This window comes from Lissotriton vulgaris, chromosome 9 (genome assembly GCF_964263255.1).
Source record: "Lissotriton vulgaris chromosome 9, aLisVul1.2, whole genome shotgun sequence".
Classification (NCBI taxonomy): Eukaryota; Metazoa; Chordata; class Amphibia; order Caudata; family Salamandridae; genus Lissotriton; species Lissotriton vulgaris.
In genome coordinates this window covers 413,948,304-413,968,839 of record NC_141697.1, presented here as the reverse complement: position 1 = coordinate 413,968,839, position 20,536 = coordinate 413,948,304, and the positions used below count along the sequence as shown (strand labels likewise).

General features: G+C 46.7%; 1 protein-coding gene across 1 annotated transcript in view; it reads left to right on the top strand.

The window, feature by feature from the left end:
* Window positions 1-3,543: 3,543 nt before the first annotated feature.
* Window positions 3,544-20,536, top strand: part of LOC147690197 (uncharacterized) — a 519,116-nt gene continuing 502,123 nt past the window's right edge. Inside the window, exons 1-2 of the mRNA XM_086936651.1 lie at window positions 3,544-3,622; window positions 3,909-3,973. Of these exons, the coding sequence (XP_086792777.1) occupies window positions 3,544-3,622; window positions 3,909-3,973 (144 nt within the window). The remainder of the gene's footprint in view (window positions 3,623-3,908; window positions 3,974-20,536) is intronic.

Sequence of the window (20,536 nt, the reverse complement as noted above, 5' to 3'; positions counted from 1 at the left end):
TGTAGTACTAAATATTATAGCTATGGTATTTTTGAGGAAAATATTTAATACACAATATTCTGGTAGAATACCCATCAATTGTGGCTTCTACGTTGTGACACAGACCACCTTAAAGATGTTAAAATATTAAATATTAATAATATTATTATAATATTAATATTAATGTGAAATATTTATGATGGTTTAATGTTCCCAAGGTACATATCCTGTTTCTCCCATGTGCGCCTCGTTCTGGCCTTCCAAGGGGATTTTTGTAGGGTGCATGACTTTCAGACAAAAGTATTTATGGCACCTGTGAATAAAGTTACTTTGGATAACAATTCACCCTGTCAACCATGCCAAAACACAGTTCTGCGGTTGTGTACACTGTCCCCCAATGATTATGCTTGACTGTAATCTGAGCATCCGGCCTAGGGCTATACATGAAACTAGAGGTGGGTGGAACTCTGCGGAATGTCACAGAGCAGAGGTAGGGCTTAATTTCCTGCTTAATCTGACTGCAGATAGAGTTTCATTTATCCTTAATGTGAGATGTTGTTTTACTTTTACCTGGTATTGAGCAAATAGTGGTCAGTCTCTATCAGTTGCGTTCCTTTGGCAGGTGTCTTATTTCTATATGTTCAACCTGTTGCACTTGTACAAGGCATATCACAGGGCTGTTGAAGGCCCTCCCCCTAACTCCCATCAAATTGTCCTTAAGAAGAAGACTGGCAATGCATTGTTTCCCCCTTTCTCAGTGTTTCTTAACACAGGTTCAACTGCTGCTCTCTTTGTTCTGGTAAATAAAATCTTTCTTAGACTGGTGGTTTTTCAAAGAGTGTTTGTGTTAGCCCATTGGCTGTGAGATGCTTGCATTTGTAAGACTACCCCTGCTCTCTCATCCACTGTGGTGTATTATAGCTGTGATTTCATACAAGAAAACAAGACAGAATGCCAGGATCTCATTTTGCTATGCATTTTACAAGTCCATCAAGTGGCATTATGACTTACGATACCAGCAGTTAGTGTTCTCACAGCCTGTTCTAAGAAACAGGCCATGCCCACGCTACCAAGCCAAGTTTGCAACTGACTAGGATGGGCAGTGGGCACACGTAGGCCTTGAGACCCCGAGTCATAATCTCAACACCCAAGCATCTCCTACCTGGCAAATAACCCCAATACTGTAAGACGGTTATGGTCTCATAATTCTGGGCTGCCCCTGTGTTGCATCCTGTCTGGAAAATCTGTTCTGCATGAACAGCTGTTAGCACAACCTGGATCTCCAGTCCTGCAGCAAGTGTTGCTGACTATCATTTTATTTATGGCAGAGCTATGAACATTTGCATTATTTATTTTTTAAAGTATTTTTTGGATTGGTTCTCTTTAGACTGTATTGTTGCACTGAGTGGTCTGCTTTTACTAAGGTGATTGAGCCACTACACGTCTTCTCTGACAATTGTATTAATGACTCGAGGCAAGTCAGTTGTCTTGTTTCTCATATGTAAGCCTTTGTTGTTATATATAGAGCAATACTATGGCCTACCATATACAACAGAGATGTTTGATTGTTTGTACAGTGTGCATCCTGAATTGAATCATTTTAAGATTCTCTCAAAATTGATTATCATGGATAACAAGCCACAGTGTAGAAAAGTAATTGCCCAGAGTGTCACAGTTTGGTCATGCAAGAAAGCTAGAAGTGTAACCAGAGTCTCTAGTTCATGGCTCTGCCCCTTAGTTTTTGCCCCAGTTCATCAAAATGTTCGTACTGGCCTGGGCATGCTACACTAGTGCCTTTATTTAATTGCCTCAAGCTGTGCATGGTGCGAGCATGAGCCACACTGTTAAAACATGGTATTTCAAGCTGGTATTTATTTAAAGTCTTATAGTTTGAATTCAGCAACTGAGCATAATAGGACGGAATGTATGAAGCTCTGTGGTTATACTGAATAAGCAGCTACCTATGTTATGCCATCTATTAATGTAATAACTGCACTTTCACAATTGCTTTATTAACCTTCCTGCTTTCTCAAATTTGCTTGAAAATGCACGATTTTTCTTCTTTTTTTTCAAAATTTTCTTGGGGGGGATTATCCCCCCAAACCCCCCTTTTGGGGTTCAAGCTCGCTCGCTGCGCTCGCTCGCTACGGTGCTGTATGCAAATCACTTTGCGCCCACCACTTTCAAATGTCACCCACCGCTACTGCTAGACATCATCTCTTGCAGCCTTTAAGCTAAGTAGCTTTGTAATGGCACTGTAGATCATATTGATTGTAAAATGTTCCTCCAGCTTATTAGAAAGCATAAAATCCAGCTTCTTGCAAATTGCATTTGAGCAGTATTCATTTATATCAATTTGAGATTAAATACAAAGCAAAAGGATTATATAGCCAGTACCTTTCTGTTTAATACCATTTCAACTTTTATTTCCGGAAGTTTATTAATAGATGTTCACTTTTTTGTTTTATAAGCTAATGTATGGTCTATGGTGTTGCTGTACTCGTAATTAATTTAACAATAAAGGTTGATTTGATCTGACAAATGTATGTTTGCTTACTTCTTAGCACACATCGTGGCCAATTATAGTTTGGTTGGCAGTTAGTAACCAAAAAATCCAAAACAGAAGTCAAAGAAATGCAGAAATGTTTGAAAGACAACAACAATGAAAAGTCTTTTTTTCCATTTAGAGTCCAGTTTTTAAGGTTAAGATCAGGCCCATGGTAATAGAGATGCATCATAGAATCAATTAAATAAGTTCAAATTTAGCTAAAATGGTACTTATGTTTTCTTACCTCAAGGGCTTCAGGGCCACATAAAAGCTAGACTTTTTATTGTTCTGGACTTTTAATTGTTGTGGTCCGGCAAACATTTTAATAGTCTTGGACTCTAGTTTTGGATAGGAATTTCTCAACCGCGGAGAATCACTATGACCATGATCTATCTGTATCTTTAGACAACCTGAGTGAGCGCCTGCCTGACAATCTGCATATCTTCCTAATGAGATATGGTATGAAACATGGACGGCTTTATGCAACGGAGCACCACCGTGTGACAATTGGGTGAAAAAAAGCAGAACACATTGCAATGCAATTTGCATGACAAATATCGCTGATGTTGTATCCCATGGATGGAGTAATAGGTTACCCGTCTGCAAAGCAGCTCAGCACCTCCTCCGGAATAGAAACGCTGTATAAATACCGATCTTATACAAAACGAAACTACACAATTCCTGATGATGCGAAACATCTCGATAACCCAACACACACAATATTTACCACCATTGGTTTTGATAAAGAATTGGACAAAAAACGCGCACAAACCGCATATTGCTAAATGCATGACAATGCCAAAAAAAAAGTATGACAAACTGTAAAGGTTATGCACGACTGAATCACTAACGCTGGATTCTCACGTAGTAAGCTGCTTGCTGTCGCCTGGGAAGCACTTTAGCGCCTTGTTATACCACAGCAATCTTCCGGGGCCATTTCCGATGTGAAGCAGTGACAGGGGCGCCAGGGGGCGTGCTCCTGATAAAGCAGAGAACTGTGGGGCAGCTCTCCGTCGATGAGGAGGATGTCCGCAGGGGGGAGGAGACGGCGGCGTAAGCGGGAGTCCTGTGTCAGCAGATCGCTTACTAACGAAGGTGCCTAGAAACCACCACACCATCTGAGTAAAACCTTGTCCTTGTCGCGGCCGGGTCAGAAATTCATTTGACTTAATTAGCACGGGGTCAATTCATTTGACTTAATTAGCACGGGGTCAACATGGGGGGGGAGAAAGGATTTTTAGTAGTTTTATTTTCAACAGATTTTTTTAAACAGTAAGCCGACTTTAAAGCGTCGCCTTCGTTTCTCGTTATGTGTGCCAAGAAACCCCACATGTCCCGAATAGTGGAATTAATTTTGTTTTTTATCTTTCTTGCTCTTCAGACCCCTGTGACATGGAGTGTGAAACAGGCGTGGACCCTGTAGACCGGCTGGCGCGGAAATACATGGTAACAACTTTTAGCGCTACGTGAAGCGTCCATTGCGCCTCTGCGATGCGAAATCAGAAACAAAGGATACTGTTTAATGCTTCTTGACAACAGTTGTTACCTTTGCTCCATGCCGTTAGGAAATGTTCTTTTTTCGGTCTTAATCTTTCTTGTCAAGAATAATTAGCAACAGGTGCGTTTTAGTACAGCAGATGGAACTCAAGACTACAAAGGCCCAGAATGCACTGTGTTGTGAAATTGACGTTTAGCACTCGCAACGTTACGTTAAGACGACACGAACTGGCCAAATTGTTTTTGACTGTCTTGGGGGACTTTCTTTTGCGTAAAACAGAGTCGTATTTCTTCCCTTTTAGACTACTGGAAATAAGTGTTTTTGTGCGTCCCTCCTCAGTCAGTACCTTGGCTGTCCTATCAGCTTCGATTACATTTACTACAACCCTTCTCACACCTGATATGAAGATTACAATCGCACTGTTGTCTGCAAGGTGACCTGAAGCGAAACCCTTCTAGATGTACAGACCATTACAGCTAAAACCACCCTTCCAGTCCTTAGGACCTGAAGAGGGCGCAACTAGACCCACACTTTTTTTTTTGGGGGGGGGGGGCTAACTTTTTCAAAGTAAGTTTCTCAGTCACTCTTGGTGGGCTTCCTTCCTTCACAGATAAATAATTAATTTTTACTACTCCTAGGGATGTATAATTTTTTTGTTTTGTTTGTAGGACAAGCACTTGTAAATTGTACAACTCTAATAACCCCCCCCCCCCCCGATGTTTTTGAAAATTAGTGGGCAGCAGTGACATTTAGGCACACGTTATAAGTTATTTTCTATCGTTACTCCGTTTATCAGCATACAGTAGCGGCTGCTATAAAACGAAAGGTGGGGACGAGGGGGAATGATATATATATTTTTTAAGTACCATTGCGTTTGCTACCACTTCCACTGTCCCCGACACCCGCCTTGGTGGTCTCCTAGCAGTCTCTGGGAAAGAAGTCTCCCTATCCAATCCAGATGCTTTCTGGTACCCAATAAGGGCAAAGGGGGCCTACGCCCTATCTTGGACCTACGGAACGTCAACGGCTTCCTCCGGAAGTAGAAGTTCAAAATGCTGACATTGGCTCAGGTCTTAGCTGCCCTGGACCCAGGAGACTGGATGGTAGTGTTGGACTTGCAGGACGCCTATTTCCACATCACCGTCCTGCCGGCCCACCGGCGCTACCTGCGGTTCACGGTAGGCTACGAGCACTTTCAGTTTACCATGCTCCCCTTCGGCCTTACCAGCGCCCCACGGGTGTTCACGAATATGATGGCGGTGGTCGCAGCTCATCTGCGCAGGTTAGGGGTTTAAGTCTCCCCCCCCCTACCTCGACAATGTGCCAAAGTCACACCTGTGCCCCTCTCAGAAGCTCCTTTTCATCGGAGTGGTCCTCGACTCGGCGCGGTTTCGGGTTTATCCTCCTGAACAGCGGGTCCGGGATATTCAGGCTCTGATTCCAATCTTTTAGCCTTTATCCCGGGTCTCTGTCAGGTTGACGCTGCGACTTCTGGGGCTGATGGCCTCCTGCATCCTTCTGGTGCATCACGCCAGGTGGCGGATGCAGGCTCTGCAGTGGGAACGGAAGTTTCAGTGGGCCCAGCATCAGGGCAACCTGTCCAACCATGTCATGATCTCCGAGGGCACTGCGAGACAGCTGTAGTGGTGGCTCACGGACCGCGATTGGGTCAGCGGCAGATCCCTCTCCCTTCCCCCAACCAGAGCACGTAGTTGTGACAGACGCGTTCCTCCAGGCCTGGGGAGACAACATGGGAGAGGCGGAAATCAGAGGCATCTGGTCTCCGGCGGAGTCCCAGCTCCATATCGACCTTCTGGAGCTGCGGGTGATTCGTCTAGCACTGCAGGCATTCCTCCCCTCTGTCCGGGGGAGTGTAGTGCAGGTGTTCACGGACCACACCACCGCCATGTGGTACTGCAACAAACAGGGCGGGGTGGGGTCGTGGACCCTATGCCAGGAGGCTCTGCGCTTCTGGCAGTGGCTGGAACGTCAGGGCGTGACCCTGGTTGTTCAACACCTGGCAGGTTCTCTGAACGCCAGGGCGGACGAGCTTAGCCGAAGGTGCATGATGGATCACGAATGGCGTCTGAACTCGGACGTGGGGCAAGGCATCTTTCTGCAGTGGGGAGAGCCTTGGTTAGATCTATTCGCCACCGAAGAGAACACGCAATGTCATCAGTTCTGCGAGTTGGAATTTCCAAGGCGGCACTCGCTCGGGAACGCTTTTTGTCACGAGTGGAGTTGCGGTCTGTTGTACGCCTTTCCGCCTATAGCACTTCTGCCCAGAGTGCTGAAGAAAATCAAGCGAGACCGGGCCCAAGTCATCCTTGTGGCTCCTGACTGGGCACGAAGGTACTGGTATCCCGAGCTATTCAGTATGTCAGTCGATCCCCCGGTTCGTCTGCCTCTTCAGGAGGACCTTCTGTCGCAGCAGCATGGGACGGTCCTCCACCCGAACCTGTCCAGTCTCCACCTCCATGCTTGGAGATTGAGCGGCGACAGTTGAGGCCATTTGACTTGCCTCCTGAAGTCTGTAATGTCATTCTGGCAGCCAGGCGTCCCTCCACAAAGTCGGTATACGCCTGCAGGTGGAACAGATTTGTGGCATGGTGCACAGCAAAGGCTGTGGATCCTCTCAATGCCCCTCTTTCTGAGGTGCCCTCTTCCTTCTTTCTCTTGCCCAGAAGGCTCTGCTCTGTGCACTATCAAGGGCTACCTTTCTGCCCTTTCAGCCTTCTTGAGGCTTCCTGATCAGCCTTCCTTGTTCAAGTCCCCCATTGTAAACAGATTCTTAAAGGGCATCACTCATATGTTCCCTCCTGTTCCTTTCGTGATGCCCCAGTGGGACTTGAACCTGGTTCTAACTTACTTTATGTGCGCTCCCTTTGAGCCGCTTCATAACTGTCCTCTACGTATTCTTACACTTAAGACTGCTTGCCTGGTTGCCATCACCGCTGCCAGGAGAGTGAGTGAGCTCCAGGCTCTTTCCTCTAAACCTCCCTTCCTTTCCGTCCATCCGGACAAGGTTGTGTTGCGTACAAAACCCTCTTTCCTGCCCAAGGTAGTCACAGCCTTCCACATCAGGCAGTCCATCACCTTGCCCACCTTCTTTCTGCCTCCGCATCCCTCGAAAGAGGAAGAGAGGCTCCACCGTCTGGACCCAAAACGTACGCTCTCTTACTATCTGGATCGCACACGCCAGTTCCGGGTGGATGACCAACTCTTTGATTACGTGGACGCTAAGAAAGAACGGGCGGTGCACAAGCGGACCATCTATCGGTGGATCGTGTTGTGCATCCAAGCGTGTTACTCCTTGGCTAAGAAGGAACCTCCTGTTGGGCTAAGGGCCCACTCCACTCGGGCCACGGCGACTACTACTGCCCTGGGCCGGCGAGTCCCCTTGCAGGACATTTGTCAGGCAGCTACGTGGGCCTTGCTGCATGTTCGCGAGACACTACTGCCTGGACAGCCAAGTACGGAGGGATGGCTTCTTTGGCCGTTCCACCCTCCAGGACTTTCTGGTGTGATTATTGGTTTGCAGACCCACCACTGGGGTTGGTATTGCTGGGGTATCTATTCTAAGGTAAGGAATCTATCACTAACATGTCTCTTTCAGATGCACAAGTTACTACTTGCGTAACGATATATCTGTAAGAGACATTAGTTAGTGATAGATTCCTTACCGACCCACCCATCCTCCTCGTTCTGTGAACCGATATCTAGGGTTAAGGTCATCCCCTTTCAGGGCCCTAGTTTCATGGCACCAGTGTTGGTTCTATCATGGCTCTGCGTATCTGGCGCGGTAAAGCTGTGTATCAGAACTGACGTCAGCGCGCGAGGGCGAAATCTAAGTACTCTGACAACGTCATTCCGGCGCTAACGACGACGGATGTGGAGCCGCGGACGACACCTACCGACACGCAGGGGTATTGCTATGCAAAAGTTTCCGGATCCAGTCTGATGCCAGGGGATATTCTAAGGTAAGGAATCTATCACTGACTAATGTCTCTTACAGATATATCGTTACACAAGTAGTAACTTGTGCGTTAGTACACAAGACAACAGTTTTGCTGTTGTGGGCAATATGCCCCTGCCCAGGCTTTCAAACACTTAGGAGGTAGAAACTGTATCCCTGGTGCTACATGTTAACCAAAAATTTCAGTTCCCATCAAATATTCTTGATTTTAATAGGCTTTGGAACTTCATAAACCTTAAACGCAATATACATTTTGGAAATATGCCAGCTGCAAGGCAACACGATACACAGAAACAGAGCACAGCATGTGAGTATAGTGGTGCCACCAGAGCAAAGAATAGGGGGTCAAACCTACAATCTGCTTATGAATGGGGGTAGCTGCAGCATATAAGACAGTTAGAGTATCCCCTAGCCCACATCGCATGAAGGATTATGCCTCTACACTTTAACTATTTGAAACGTTTACACATGTTTTATTGTTAGCATGGTTAGTGTACTTCATATAGAATTCTTCGGCAAGGTGGAAATCCTCATGCTGCAGTTTCAATCAATCAATCAAGGATTTATAAGAGTGCAGTTCTCACCTGTGAGGGTCTCAAGGCGGTGTTAATTAAAGTCGTCCAACTTCGGCATACCATTAGAGGAACATCTGGATCTACTCTTATCCTCTATTAAGTTTGGTTCTCCTCGTAATCCCTGTCCCCCTCTTATTCTCGAAGCTGTATCTCCGGTAATGGCAGGGAGAACATCTAGGGGCCGATTATGATGTTGTGGGGAAAGCATCAGACCGACAATCGGATTCTCCTAGACCGTGTTGGAATCCATTTGCCCGACTAGGTAGTAATCCAATCCGCCCATCCGAATACGATTTCACAGTCGAAAGGGAAACCGTTTGGTCATTCCGAATTGGTTCTGAGCGGCTGTCGGAGAATCTGTGTTGGTCAGAGCCGAATTGTACAGCTCTATGGACAGTTTTTCAGACTAACCGATTAGGATGTCGGATTCTAACAGCTTTTCTGAGTCGGACTGTCAAACACAAAAAGGCTGTTAGAAACGGACTTTGGGGGCCCCTAGTAGGCTCCCTTTAATCCTGAGGCCTCCGGTTTGGGCCTGTGGGGGTACCCAAGGGACCCCCCTGTAAACCATGCACTGCGACAGGGCGCAAGGTTTTCCGCAGACACCCATTTTCCCATAGGAGCCTCTGTTGTCGGGCGGAACATAGAAGTCAATGGGAGTCTCACTGAACAGTGTTCGGAAACATCATAATTGGTCATGCGGAACTGACGATCGTGAAGTAGTCTGGCAGAAAGTTTCCGCAAGACATCTCAATCGGTTCCTCAATTGTTTAACCTCTTTATTCTGATATGATACCACTGAGGAGGTTCGCGAGGCTGCGGACCAGGGAGGCTCTGCCATCTTGATCATGCTTGATCTGTCGGCAGCCTTCGATATGGTCCATCACAAGTTGTTGATGGGCCGTCTATCGAAGGCGGGGGTCCAGGGCAAGGCCTGGATCCTCTTGACATCTTTTCTGGCCGACAGAGTAGAAATGGTGGATCTAGGAAGGGACAGATCGAAACCATTCTCCCTCCCCTGTGGAGTGCCACAGGGGTCCTCCTTCAGCCCGATGCTTTTCAATGTTATTGTGAGTCCGCTGGCTGCTCTCATAAGATCTTTCTGGCTATTATTAACCTCTTATGCAGACGATACCCAAATCATGCTGTCCCTTCAGAGGGGCAAATAAGCTGATAAGGCCCCTTGCTGCCATGACTGTATGTTAGCAGTAACTGTCTGGATGTCTGCTAATTGCCTGAAATTGAATGCAGGCAAAACCGAGGTGATTATTTTTGGGAACAACCCCAACCTCTGGTCTCCAGCTTGGCGGCCCAGTGATATGGGCAATCCCACGCTCCCATCGCCGAAAGTCAAGAATTTGGGGGGTAATTATGGACAAGACACTTAAATTTGGGGACCAGGTCAGCGGGTGGTGTCATCAAGCTTTTTCATCCTGAGAGCCCTGAGGAAAATAAAACTCTTCCTCACTGAAGAAAGCTTTAGAACAGTTTTCTCGGCCCTCATTCTGTCCCGTCTGGACTATTGTAACTGCCTGTATTTGACTATTAGCAAGATACATCTTAACAGATTATAGATGGTGCAAAATGCGGCGCGGCCAGGCTGCTTACGGACACTCCAAGGTTTATGTCGGTCAGAAATGGCCTATGTTGCCTTCATTGGCTTCCGATAAAACACCAAGCTCAATTCAAGGCTCTCTGTACGGTCTTTAAGTCCCTGATGGGGAGTAGTCCAGGAGATCTAAAAAAGCGCATTCAATGGTATATCCCCTGGAGAACACTGCCTCAAAGGAAGCAAGGCTGGTGATAGTTTCCAGAGCAAAAAAGGCTAACTGGGGTGGAAGGAGCTTTGTTCTAAGAGCCACTAATGCATGGAACGAGCTTCCGTTATATCTTAGGACTGCCATGGAGCTCCTGTCATTCAGGAAAGATCTGAAAACGTGGTTGTTTTCAGCTTAGTCTCAGTCTGAGCCAGGGGTGGTGGGTACCAGGTAGACAGTGCTTAGCGCCAGGACACCCTTGGGTAGCAGTGCGCTTTATAAGCCTTTATAACATAACATAACATAGGGTGCAGGTCCAATTAAAGCAAGATGTGATCACCCTGCTTAAAAAAAACATATAATATATATATCTATACACACACACACACACAGTCTTGGCAAACTGTTGGCTGGTCAACATGAAGCAGCTGAAGTGATACTCCTGTATCTCTGCTGCCTTTAGTATGGTGCATCATAAGGTGGTGTTGTTGGGAAGATCTGCAGACCCTGGGTTCAAAGCAATGGTGTGGAGTTGGTTTAGATCATAGCTGCAAGGGCTCTCTCAGTTGTTATGGTTGGCTGCTTTTCAGTCATCAGGTGACATGATTAGTTGCGGTGTGCTGTGAAGGCCCAGCCTTGTCCCAAATGCCTTTTAATCTCTATGTTTAACCTCAGTTGCGCGTTAACCGCTTGTTTGGATCCCAAATATTTTTTATGTGTGGATGACACACAGATCATGGCCTAACTGAACCAAGAAGCAACAGAGTGAGTGAGAAAACATGTATGATTGTCTGGGCACTCCCCAGGAAAGGATGGCCCACACATTCTTAGAGCCTAACAACAAGGCAGAGTTCTTACTTCTGGGTATAGGAAGATCACTGGAGCAATTCTTAATGACCTTTATTCAAGGTGTACCACTGATTCTTGTGGCAAAGGTCAAATCATCAAGGGTTACTCTTGATAAGATTCTGTCTGACCCTTTTTCACCTAGTAACTTGACAACCAGGGGGCTGAACTCTGGGATATACCTGTCTTAGGGGTGATGTTAGCTGCAAGGGCATGACGTAATTGCAAATATTTGTGAAACTGGGTGTGGGTAGGTCATATTGGTTCTGCAAGATCTAGAACATCCTCAGGTGACCCCCGTGAACGGATCCCCAAGTATTTTAATGCCTATTGTGTCCCATTTTAGGAATCCTTCCCATCCTGCTGTGCGATGCATCCAAGTTCCATGCCATAGAGTGTTCATCAGTGTCACTCTGCGATCCATGAGACGGAGCGCCACTCTCCAGCACAAGAAAACCACACTGGCAATGTCCAGAAGGGAGAGGGGGATTGGAGCCCTATGTTGTATACCCATGATATTGTCTAGGCCTATTCGAGCAAGCTCCACATGGTAAGTAGAGTCTCCCCACCCACCACTAAGACAATCATTATTCATAATAATAATAGTCTGCGAGGCCCAACAGTAGCATTGAAGGTCTGCAAAACCCAAGCCCCTGTCATATGGGCACATTCATTGAGTGCCCCAAAGAGGGAGTGACCATACCACTAAAGAAATTAGATCAGGACAATTTGAAACACATAGAGGAACCTCAGCAGTATCATTTTAAATTTGGCAGCGTACCTCAGAACATGTAGAGGGAGGCACCTTCAATTCTGGAGGTCCCTCTTCAACGCTGTTACATGTGAGGTAGGTTGAGACTCCATGTAAGTTCCAGGAGTACGGAAATGTGGACCCCCAAAGTATTTGAAGGAAAGGTGACGTACCATGATGGCAGATTAGAGTGATCAGACGCTGGTGTCTCCTTAACTGGAACCATCAGGTATTTGTTTTTTTTCACCTGGAGTCCGGAGGCCTCTCTGTATAGCTCGAGCAGGGCCCGCCAGCGAGGGCCCGAGGTATGTGGGTTTGTAAGGAACAGCAGAACATCGTTGGCTTATCCTGCTGTCTTCTCGGTTCCATCGTCTCAGGCCCACTTATTAACTTGTGCATCACATTTGTATGAGCCTCGTCAGTGGCTCGATCAGCGGGACAAAGAGAATGGGGGACAGGGACAGCCCTGGCGGAACTCTCTCTGTATGGGGAATGGGAGAGAAAGGAATCCATTGGTTTGAACTTCTGCTGCTGGGTGAGGGTGTAGCAGTTGAATAAGTTTGCGAAAGTAAGGCCGAGTAGATCAAGTATGGCAAAGGTTTCCGTAGTGGGTTAGCCGGAACCCTTGCAGATATCTTAATTTCGAAGTTAATTAACGAAATGCGTCTGTTAAAGGCACACTCTTCTAAGGGGTGCCCAGGCTTCAAAATTCATACAGTCATGGCCACATCAATTTCCTGTAGGAAAATTCCTTTGGCAATCACCTTGTTATAGACGACCAAAAGGTGGGGGACCAGTATGGTGCGAAGTGTCTAATAGTACTCGATGGGGAACCCATCTCGGCTGGGTGTCTTACCTCCGGCCATATGTGCAACCTTTATGTCCTCAGCTGAGAGTAGTTGATCTAGACCCTGGGCGAACAACAAGGAAGGAAAAGCAACAGGATCTTGGCTATCAAGGGGGGGTCAGCTTCCCACCGGTACCTTTGTTTGGGGCCATATAAGTCTTGGTAAACATTTGCGAACACTTGTAGTATGTTGGAAGTATGCATTAAAAGATTACTTCTTGTGTCTCTGATTTGGGGGATTATTCTAGAAGCAAGCTCTCTAGTATCCAACTAGTACAGGAGCTTACCAGATTTATCGCCATGTTCATTTATCCGTTGCATTGCTGCCCTCCAAAACTGTCTGGCCTCTTCAAGCAAGGTGTGTCTGATGGAGAGACTCACAAACTCGAGTCGGTGGGTAATGTCGGCCGAGGGAGGATTTGAGTCTGATACTCAGGACAGGGCCTGGGCCTTAAGGATTGTTAATCGCGCTATTTTCTCCTTTTCTTGCTCTCGATAAATCTGTTTGTGAGGCCTCTGATGGTAGATTTCCCCGCCGCACAGAGGCCACCCGCCAAGTCAACCATACCCTTGTTTATTTCAAAGTAAGATAAGAGCCCCAGCTATTCAGAACAGTGAGGGTCAGTATGTGGCAAGCGTTGAGACACCGCATGGGTCTTTCTCGCAGGTTCTGTCTATCCTAGGCCTGGTTGGGGATATATACTGATTATATAATTATAGAGATTGTCCTCCAGGGTGCCCTCTACCCAGATATTTCTGCCGTCGAGGTCTGTATGAGTAGTGTTGATTGCCAGTGGAAAATTCTTATGGAACAGAATGCCAGTCCCCTTCAGCCCGAACAAATCCCGAGTGGTAAACTCAGTCATACCGTAATGTCTTGAGAAATGGGCAAAGTGTTTTACTGGTAACAACAAAATAGCGAGTTGGTGAAGTTTGGCATGTCTGAGGTCGGATGAACACTTAATGCGGTTCAGTCATCCATTACCATTCCAGGACATGAGTTTGAAATGAGTTCTGGGTAGTCTGCATGTGACGTTGCGTGAGATGGGGAGGTGGTTTTGCACACCTGTTGGTCCCCATTAGGTACACTATGTTTAGGAAAATACTGTCTCTGGTTGCGGCCTCTGTGAACTGTGTGTGTCATAAGAACTGGATTCAACAAACATTCCCCCCACCAATTCCCCCACCCTATATATCTGACCCAAAGCATGTTACCATGAACCTAACCCTAACACAATTCATCAAGAAACAAAAGAAAGGGGTAAACATTGGGGCTCTCCTCCATAACAGTTTATCATGCCTAGACATCTGCTGTACTGTCTCATAGTGTGTCTCAGTTAGTGCTGATCACCCAGGAAACCTGGTCGATCCTCCAGAGGAAACCACATCAAGTTCACTGTCTGGTGGGCCCACTGAGTCTGTTGTGCATGAGCCGTGGTCATCTCCTCTCCCTATGTCTACTTGTTCTACTTGCTGGGAAAAGAAGCATATATTGAAGGTTGTACGGTTTGGTTTATAGTCAATGAAGGAGCACCTGCATTGCTGAAACGCTTTGGTGTAATCTGTGAAAATCATAATACGGTAGTTCTAAAAGCAGAGGTCTGGGTGTTTCTGCTCCTCCAGGAGCATTGTATCCCGTTTGCAGAAGTTGAGTATGTGAGCTATCCATGGGCATGCTGGCGCCCAGGAAGAGGTTACTAGGTCGGATCTGTGCACGCGTAACACACAACAGTACTCCATTTGGGATCCAGGATCATAACTGCGCTTCCAGAAAGTCCTTGACATTCAGAGCTTTAGAGTCCTCCAGGAACTCAACAAATCTAAGGTTGCTTCTGCACAATCGATTTTCATCATCTTGAGCACACTCCTCAAGGGCAGCCGTGGTGGAGGGCAACCTATACATTTGTTTTTTAAGGATTCCCATGTTATCCTCTACTGAGGATACCCGGCCTCAGTGACACAGGCAGAAACATTTTGGAAGTCCTGGCGGAGAACTGAGTCATCCACTTTGACTTTGTCCACTTTGGATTCCACTGTCGTTCTCTACTCTTAATTGTCTGCATTATAGTGGCGAGGTCCGAGGGCTCAAGCAATCGCTGTAACATCGGTTGAGAGGAGAGGCGATCTCCACAGCTCGAGGTTGCAACTGCAAACTGTATTCAGGTCTATTTTGGTTTGGGACTGTGCAAGTGACTGGGATTTGTCCTTACCAATGGCGTATGCCATGAACCTACCCCATTGTCAACCGTTGGAAGTCCAGGCCTCCCCCGTCCCACTTGCCTATGGTAGCACAAGCATCCAGGTCTAGGCCACTGGGATGGGTCACGGAATGCACCACCAGACCAGTCTCTCGTGCCAATTGTCCCTCAGGAGGTGTGGACCCACAGGGCTCGAGTTTTCTCTATGAGTGTCTGATGCCCCCCAGGCTTACTTACCCACGGACAGCATGAGCAGCCAGGGCAGCTTCGATTGTGCAGGGGGGGCCATAGTTCCTTGAGCACAGATTGACAGGGGCAGCTCCTCTGGGTGGGGGAGATTGAGCTGGCTCTGCAAGGTAATCAAGTCAGGGCCCAGTCACCACAACATCAGAAGATTAGAGGGCTATGACCCCCAGGAAAGTGATTCTCAGGCCCCCCAACCATGTCCTTGGGGAGGCTAACTGTCACCCGCAGGCATCGCCGCCAACTTGCACTGGAGGGGGTGGGGGATCCGCGATCATCAGTCTCTATGCCATATTCGTGCTCCAATCTGTTAGCTCTGACCCGAGCCAACTCAGCAGGAAAGAAGGGGAAACCACATCCACGTCAGCTGCTTTTTCTCCCTCTCTGTATGCACAGTCATCCACACACGCCGCACAGGCTCCTCACTGTCTGACACCATGGGTTGGTCACCACCTCGTTTTCTCTCTGTGGCACACCCCGCAGGCATAACCACCAGCCCTCTGGTTCCCCCTTGCTCCTACGGCAGCCGCCGTCACTTGCAATGGGCAGCGATCGCTATCTTGGTGGTGCCGTGCAACCAGACTGATTGGCTCCACCACCCTGAACCTGCAATGCCTCCAGGGACAGAAGGCAACATGTTGAAGGCTGTAGAGTGGCATCCTGGCTGGATGCTGACAGCTACGGGAGGAGATCAGGAGCAGTCTCGTACTGCGTCCGCCGCCTTGGCCGCCGTGGCCTTGCCCCTTTTCCATCATTTGTTAACCCTTGATTTGGGTTACTGAATGTGCATGGAGCATTCTAAGATTCTTACAATATATTTTCAATCCCATTGTGGTATGCTCTTTCATCCCGGCTAGGTTTGATACTCTAATGCTCTGAATTCAGGTTTGCAGATAGCCCAAATTACTAGAGTCCAGAAAATCAATAATTATGCAGTAATAGTAGTCTGTAAAGTAAAGAAATATAATTCTGTGACAGTGGCAAGGATTGTTCTTCACTGGCTTGGACCAAAGAATCAGGTTTAGTTTGAGTTTGAGTTTAAAATATTTATTAAGCGTGCATACACCGAGCGGTTTCATGGCGCTGATTGAGCTGAACCCCTGAAGCTTCAGGAACGGGAGGAGAGAAGAGGGGGGAATTTAGGAGGGAAAAGCCTGAGTGAAGAGAAAAGTCTTTAAAGCTTTGCGAAAAAGTGAGTATTGAGGACAGGATCTCAGGTGATCCGGGAGGGAGTTCCAGAAAATGGGGGTGAGAGTGGAGAATTTGGATCCACCCCACTTTTTACGCTTGAAACGGGGGACTTGGAGGAGATGTTGGGTAGAGGAGTGCAGCTCCCTGGGGGGAATGTAGTGATGAATTTCGGAGGTGATGAAGGCAGGGGCTGATCCAACCCAAGCGTTGAAGATGATACATCCTAGTTTGAACTGGGCGCGTTCGCGGATGGGGAGCCAGTGTAGAGTCTTGAGAAGAGGGGTGACATGGTGGGACTTGGGTAGGTTAAAAACCAGGACCCTCTGCTTGACTCAGAAAATATGACAGCAAAACCCCATCTGATTCTGATAACCATCTAAAACGCTACTGTTCACAGAGATTCTTCATGTCATCTCTTCTTCAGATTCCCAGGATACATAAAGCATTCGGTAGGGGATGGTTATTCTACTTTCAGGTCCCTAAACTTTGGAATGACCATCCAGTTTCCTTAAGATAAATCCGAAATCGTCTGGCTTTTCAGAAAACAAACACACATTTTCTGTTTAAATGACGTATAAACTAGTCCTCTCTCCCTGCTCTTTGTACAAACTCAGAATAGTTTATGTTTTCTGCATGAAGAAATAAAACAAAATTAAATGTGCAAAGATGAATGCTCAGTAGTGGCACACGTTTTTTGCAGAAGGAATGTAACTAATTAACAGGAATGACTGGGCAAAATAAGGGCATACTACGGTCTTCTGAGAAACAGCAAGAAAGGGAATAATACAATAGGTAAGCTCACCAATCATTATCTCAACTTCAGTCTTTTGTTTTCTATCAATCTCGCAAATATATTATGGAAGGAATAAAAGGACATGAATGAATCTACGTTTCCACAGATTTTTACCTAACTGTATCTATTACAATGATTTCAGGAAAGATTTCCTTCATTGCCAATGCTAAATTCTATTCTCTCAAGCATGAACATCAACCATCTGTTTGGCATCAATTGTCATTGCTGACAGATCAAGTTGATACAAATGTTGAGAGTTCTCCCAGATGTGCACATGCTACCTCCAACTTTACCAGAACAATTTCTTTTGCAGCTCAAACATTATTAAAGATTTTCAACTTATTTGACTGTCTTTGGTAGAGTGCTGACCTAACAATCCTTTGGAACATGGAATTGCTAACAAAGATCCTTCGAGCTGCAACTTTGATTCATTATCGTCCTCTGTTACTTCTACCTTTGCTTCCATGGCAGATAAACGTCTACCGTATTTTCCGGCGTATAAGACGACCTTTTAACCCCTTAAAATTTTCTGGAAAGTCGGGGGTCGTCTTATACGCCGGGTACAAAATTTTATGGTATTTTTTCATGCGCTTTTTCATAGCGAGGACTTCACTCGAAGGTGTCAGACCGCTTCACAATACGAAATAACAAGAAACAGCACACCTTATGTTAAAAAATACAGCCACCGACCCTGGCAACGTCCAAAAATACAGCCACCGACCCTGGCAACGTCCACACCCAGGCCCCGCGCCATGAATTGTGCAAGTATCGAAAGCGAGCGTGTTTTTGTCATAGCGAGGACTTCACTCGAAGGTGTCAGACCGCTTCACAATGGGAAATAACAAGAAACAACACACCTTATGTCAAAAAATACAGCCACCGACCCTGGCAACGTCCACACCCAGGCCCCGCGCCATGAAGTATCGAAAGCGAGCGTTTTTTTCATAGCAAGGACTTCACTCGAAGGTGTCAAACCGCTTCACAAGCGAGCAAATGGCGCCATGAGTCTTACCTCGACTGCCGCTGCCGCTGTACACGCGCCTCCAACCGCTTGCACATCCCCAGGCAGACGAGGCAGCAGGACGAGGCAGCAGGACGTCCGAAACACGGTACATGGTAATGGGCAGCCAGCGCCGAAGATGGCAGCGCCCAGTGTGTTGACACGTTTGGCACGTTTTGGCACGCTCACCTCTCCCCTTGGCATGGGCGTGGCATAGAAAGGGGACTGTACAATGTTCCCGAATGTTCCCGAAGGCAGTAGAGCACTTGCCGTGATTGGCTGGTTGTTGCTAAGAGGAAAAACAGTCTTGTGACCAGATAGCGTATTTGCCGTACCGTACGTGTGGTGTTGAAGACAGTCTCTGCACCTGTCCATTCTGTACAGCACCAGTACCGTACATCGAGTGCAAATGGCAGACAGCGAAGAACCCGGCAAGGCTCCAGCAGCGCATCCAGAGCAAATGGCTGGCAGTGTAGAACTCAGCAAGGCTCCAGCAGTGGCAAGGAGAAGAAAATATGAAGCCAGCTACAAACTCAAAGTTGTGGCTTTTGCCACGGAACATAATAACTGTGCTGCTGCTAGGCAATATGGAGTGACAGAGAAGATGGTTCGGGCCTGGAGAGCAAATGAGCAAGCATTGCGGAGTATGCCAAGGGGCAAGTGTGCACTAAGAAGAGGCACCCCACATTGGCCAGAACTGGAAAAGCATGTAGCAGACATGGTGGCCGAGCATCGGCAAAGCGGGTATGTCGTGACCCGAAATAAAATCCGCTTGGTTGCACTTCAGTGGGCCAAATCTAATCCCGATCTCAGCCACAGATTTAAGGCCACTGTGTCCTGGTGTACCAGATTCTTGGGAAGGCATAATCTGGTATTGCGGCAAAAGACAAAAATTGCCCAGAAACTACCAGCGGATCTTGATGCCAAAATGCATAGCTTCCATCGCTACGTCATTAGGCTGCGCAATGAACATGTGTATGCGCTAAGTAGCATCGGAAACATGGATGAAACTCCGATGAATTTTGATATGATCGCCAACAAAACTGTCCATCAAAAAGGCGAAAAGACAATTTTAATAAAAACAACAGGACATGAGAAGTCCAGTTTCACTGTGGTACTTGCATGCACAGCTGATGGTGGCAAACTGAGGCCAATGGTTATTTTTAAAAGGAAAACAATGCCGAAACTCAAGTTTCCTGCTGGTTGTTTTGTGCATGTGAATGAGAAAGGATGGATGGATGAAGAAGGGGTAAAGCTATGGCTTGATAACGTATGGAGCAGGCGACCAGGTGGACTTCTACAAAGGCGTAGTCTACTGGTGTGGGATATGTTCAGGGCTCATTTAACTCCCAGCACCAAGCAAAGGCTGGCAAGACTGAAAACGGATGCTGCTGTTATACCTGGAGGACTGACATCGTTGGTGCAGCCACTGGATGTGTGCCTAAACAAGCCATTTAAAGATCGCATCCGAGAACAGTGGAATGAGTGGATGGTTAGCGGTGAAAAAACATTCACAAAAGGAGGAAACATGCGTGCGCCACAGTTGGATGTTTTGTGCAACTTTGTCATAAAGGCCTGGAACGACATCGATGCAGAAACAGTCATAAAGTCTTTCAAGAAGTGTGGCATATCGAACTCATTAGATGGTATGGAGGACGACTATCTGTGGGAAGGTGAAGAGGATGCCGAAGAAGAGACCACATCATCTGATACGGAATTGGTACAAGATCCATACGATGACTGCCTTACAGATGTACCACAAGATCTCATAGACTTACTTATGAGATCAGATGACGAAGAGGAGGATTTTGAAGGTTTTTAAAGGGAACGTTATAAATCCTGTAGAAATCGCTTGGATTTATGGGAAGTTATGGAACGTTTAATGCACTTGCACTGTTTCATGCACTACGGTATTTATGTTTGCCGTTATTCAGAAGTGACAGTTTTTGATATGGTTTTAAATAAAATGTTTCCGAGTAAAGCAAGATTGTTTCTACAACCAATTTCTTTGCGTTCAGTCTTTCAGTTTGTAAAATAAACGCTTATAGGTACCCACTGCCCACTGATAAAGCCTTACTGCTCACCCACAGGGAGGAGGACTAGACTAATACGGTAAGTTCAAAATACCGGTACATACTCGGAATGGCTATGCTGCGCTGGAAGTGGGGGGTCGTCTTATACGGCGAGTATAGCACTAAACCTAAAATTTTTCTGCCAAAGTCGGGGGTCGTCTTATACGCCGGGTCGTCTTATACGCCGGAAAATACGGTACTTTGGCTCCAATAATGGAAGCTTAATGCTGGACAAAGATCAATAACCTACCAACTTCAACTT